We start from the raw sequence: 3,837 nt of genomic DNA on the forward strand, positions 1-3,837 counted from the left end.
GGTCTGCTTGGACATGCCCAGCACCAACCAAGTATCAGTTCCGTCCGGGCGCATGTGTGTGTGTGCGCTTCTAGGTCCGCAATTTGACTCATTAACAAAACATATATTATTTGCGATGAAAATTATATGTTTTGAAACCTCACCAGTAACTTCAAAAAATCTTTGACAATTTGACATATAACATATATTTTGGATATAATTTTGATGACAGGTTTCCAAAATATATGACGTTTTGGAAGCTAAACTAGCCTACAAAAACATCCAATATTTTGGAATGGATGTAGTATTTTATTTGAACAAATTGAGTATCCAGGAACATGCGCATGGCCTGCGAATTGAGTAATAGGTCGAAAACAAGGGAGAACTTCTCATGAAAATTGGTCCACGGGCACAAGCAAAAGAAAAGGCCTAATTTTTTTTGTAAACACACATGTATATTATGTAAATGTAAAATCCCAAGGGCTAGTTCAATTCCAGAGAAATGCAAGCAATCGTATTGGACTGCTAGGCTCACTATACCAAGTTAAGTTCCTCCAAAGTATTTTCATCATCACCAGAGCCACAAGATAAGTGATAAAGATAGTAGCACATAGCTCCTTTATCAATTTCATTTTGAAACTTATCCGGGTCTAACAATGTTGAAGAAGTAGTATAACATTTTACTTTCACTCGTGGAGTACAAGAAAAAAGACAAATATGTAATTTCAAATGGGCCTCTTTTTTTTGTTGGGCCAGAATTTTTGTTGTTTCGTACAGCTTACAAATTACTTTTTTTTCAAAACAAAATTCCATGGATCTGTAGTGATGAACAAAGCAAATTTCCACGGGTTTTTTTTTGAAACTTTTAAATATGTCTTTTTTTAAAACGAGCACCAAAGATTCGCACTCCATCACTAGAATTGCATTGCGGAACGTGGTGTAAATGACTAGGCTACGCACCAAGATTCTTCGAGCCAATGAACACTACTGGTGAAGAGCCAGTGAGGCAATTGCCACATGTGCAGTGCAGCTGAGCGATCGGGTCCTGCTAAACCAAAAAATAAAGATCTCATCACCATTTATTTTTACTCCTACTGATTAAGTGTAGCAGAGTGCATCCACCTGGCTGGAAGGAGATTCTTCAGGCCCACCCTCCCCCTCCGGTGGGGTGGCTCACCACCGTCGCTCTCCTTCCTTCCTCTACAGTTCCAGCCCCAGCCCCACAAAGCCCACGGTTTTATATAGCCAAAGCGTGGTGAACCCGAGGCCGAGCGTGGCAATTAAAACTAGCTAGCGGTAGCGGCCAGACCCAATACTTATCCGGGAGCGTGGCGTGCCGTGGCCGGCGTCCGGCGAGGAGAGGGGGATCACGGGGAGATAGCTCTTGTTTGCTGAGGCGGGCTTGGTGTGAGCGTGTGACGGTCGGCCGGTCGATGGAGATGCCGAGGTCGCCTGGAGCGGGCGCGTTCCGGTTTCTTGGCCTGCTCAAGCAGCCGGAGGCGGGCCACGACGGCGCTTGCTTCGAGCTGGACGAGAGCGACGTCATGTGGCCGGCCGGCGGCGGGGACGTGGACGGGTGGGAGGCCGCGCCGGTGGCCGAGGCCGCAGTGGCCCCGCGGCGCGCTAGCGCGCGGCGCCGCTCGGCGCACGCCGTGCCACAGAGTTTCGGGCTGTCGTCGCTCCTCGCCGAGGGCGACGGCGGCAGCGTCGAGGGGCAGCAGCTGCCCGCGGGGATGGCCCTGGCCGTGCCTTCGAGGCCGGGTCACGGCGCCGCGACACCGACACCGAGGCAGTCGGCGCCGGTGAGGGTGCCGGTGTGGCCGGGGCAGGCGGCCAGGCCCAGGGACAAGGCGAAGCGCGGCGCCAAGGAGGCAGAGGAGTCCGAGGAAGACGAGGAGGGCGGGGAGGAGATGGTGCCGCCGCACGTGGTGGCGGCGCGGCGGCACGCGCGGTCGTCGTCGGTGCTGGAGGGCGCCGGGCGGACGCTCAAGGGGCGCGACCTCTGCCGCGTCCGCAACGCCGTGCTCCGCCAGACCGGCTTCCTCGACCTCTGAATCTCATCTCAACAACAACAAGAAGAAAATGCCTGCATACCGGCCGGCCGGCCGGCGCGATCCACAGCCACCGATGATGGTCAACATCCATTAATCCCCGTCGATCACTGGCGCGCGTCCTAATCGATGAGCTCCTGCCATTCCAGCAGCTGCCATGCATCCTCCCCTGCATCCATCTGGTCTGGTCTGGTCTTCAGAGTGACCAAACAAAACCCTCTGTTCATGTCTGAAACTCTGGATACTGCCCGAATTGAATTCAATACATTCAATTTCATTTGTTCGAGTGTTTGCTGCTGTTGACTGAAAATTATTCATCAAAACTTGCAGAATTATATACCAAAATTCACAAAACTTACAGTATCTGCCAAAGCTCAGAGGATCGAGATCTGCAAGGGTTTTGTATTGGTTTCATGCATCTGGAATCAATCCACACATACAGTAAATAGTACTCCCTCCGTTCGGAATTACTTGTCGCAGAAATGGATGTATCTAAACGTATTTTAGTTTTAGATACATCCATTTTCGAGACAAGTAATTCCAAACGGAGGGAGTATTTTATCCTCAATGTGGCAGCCAAGGTCCCAAACAATACTTACCTCTGCTAAGCCCATTGTGAGAGTGTGATGTCAACATGGCGGCACATATACTACAAACTAGGCACTTGATTAAAGAAGAAGAAGGCATGACTTTGACATGAGGGCATCTCCGGCCGCGTCCCCAACAGGTCCTCCCAGGCGATTTTGCCGCGCCGGCGTAAAAAAAAGGCCCCAGTCACGCTCCCAGAATCCCGTTTTTCGCCGGCTCGGGCCAAAACTGGTGCCGGCGGACCCAGGCCGAACCCGGCGCCCTGGGGGGCGCTTGGGGAGCCGGCACAAGCGAAAAAGGCGCGTGGGCCCGCCCTGGAGGCGACCCGTGGGCCTTTTCCCGCCGTTTCTTGACGCTTTTTCCTCGCATCTCTCCCGCTCGCTCGCCTTCCTCCCGCCATTCTCTCCCTTTCTCCCGTCAAAACCCCTCCCGCTCGCCTTCCAGTCGCCGCCATGCCGCCGAAGAAGTACGCCATGCCTCGCACGGCGGCAACCGCGACTGGCGCCGTGGCCCAGCCGAAGCAGAGGAAGCCGAGGGCGCCGCCATCGAAGCCACCGGGCCTGTCGAACGCCGAGTGGAGGGTGGAAGTTCAGCGACGCGAAGCAGTCACCGCCGACCGAGGTAGTGGATCTCAGCGGTGACATGGAGGCCGAGCTCGGCTACGTATACGGCGAGGACGCGCAGGAACCCGAGGAGGAGGAGGACGAGGAGGAGGAGGAGGACCCCGCCGAGTGAATCATTGCGCACGCGAACTTGCGGCGTGCGGCGCTCTATTTTTTGTAACGCCAGACTACGTCCGATCGCCGGATTTGCGGCGTTTTTTGAGAGCGGGAACTAGCGCCGGCACGTCCCCAGGCCGCTCTATTTAGGCGCCCTGGGGGGCCGAACGGCTGGAGATGCCCTGAGCGATGCAGAATCATTCATTCTATAAACCCTACAACAGCAGCACTAGCACATCATCATCCATCATCAACCAACCATGCACCCTAGATAGATAGATACATGTACTCCCTCCGTTCCTAAATATTTGTCATTCTAGAGATTTCAACAAGTGACTACATACGGAGCAAAATGAGGGTAGGATATTTGTCATTCTAGAAATTTTAACAAGTGACTACATACGGAGCAAAATGAGTGAACCTACACTCTAAAATATATCTGTCTATAACTCTATATACATCCGTATATATGTGGTAGTCCATTTGAATCTCTAAAAATA

General features: G+C 52.7%; 1 protein-coding gene across 1 annotated transcript; it reads left to right on the plus strand.

The window, feature by feature from the left end:
* Positions 1-1,246: 1,246 nt before the first annotated feature.
* On the plus strand, positions 1,247-2,316 carry LOC119298531. Its single transcript, XM_037575894.1, has one exon. It carries the CDS (start codon positions 1,413-1,415, stop codon positions 2,031-2,033), a length of 621 nt encoding a protein of 206 aa, XP_037431791.1. The 5' UTR covers positions 1,247-1,412; the 3' UTR covers positions 2,034-2,316.
* The last annotated feature ends 1,521 nt before the right edge of the window (positions 2,317-3,837 follow it).

Source organism: Triticum dicoccoides, chromosome 5A (assembly GCF_002162155.2).
Source record: "Triticum dicoccoides isolate Atlit2015 ecotype Zavitan chromosome 5A, WEW_v2.0, whole genome shotgun sequence".
Classification (NCBI taxonomy): Eukaryota; Viridiplantae; Streptophyta; class Magnoliopsida; order Poales; family Poaceae; genus Triticum; species Triticum dicoccoides.

What these genes read in the sequence shown, in the direction of transcription:
- LOC119298531 (XM_037575894.1), top strand. Translation starts at nt 1,413, where the DNA reads ATGGAGATGCCGAGGTCGCCTGGAGCGGGCGCGTTCCGGTTTCTTGGC.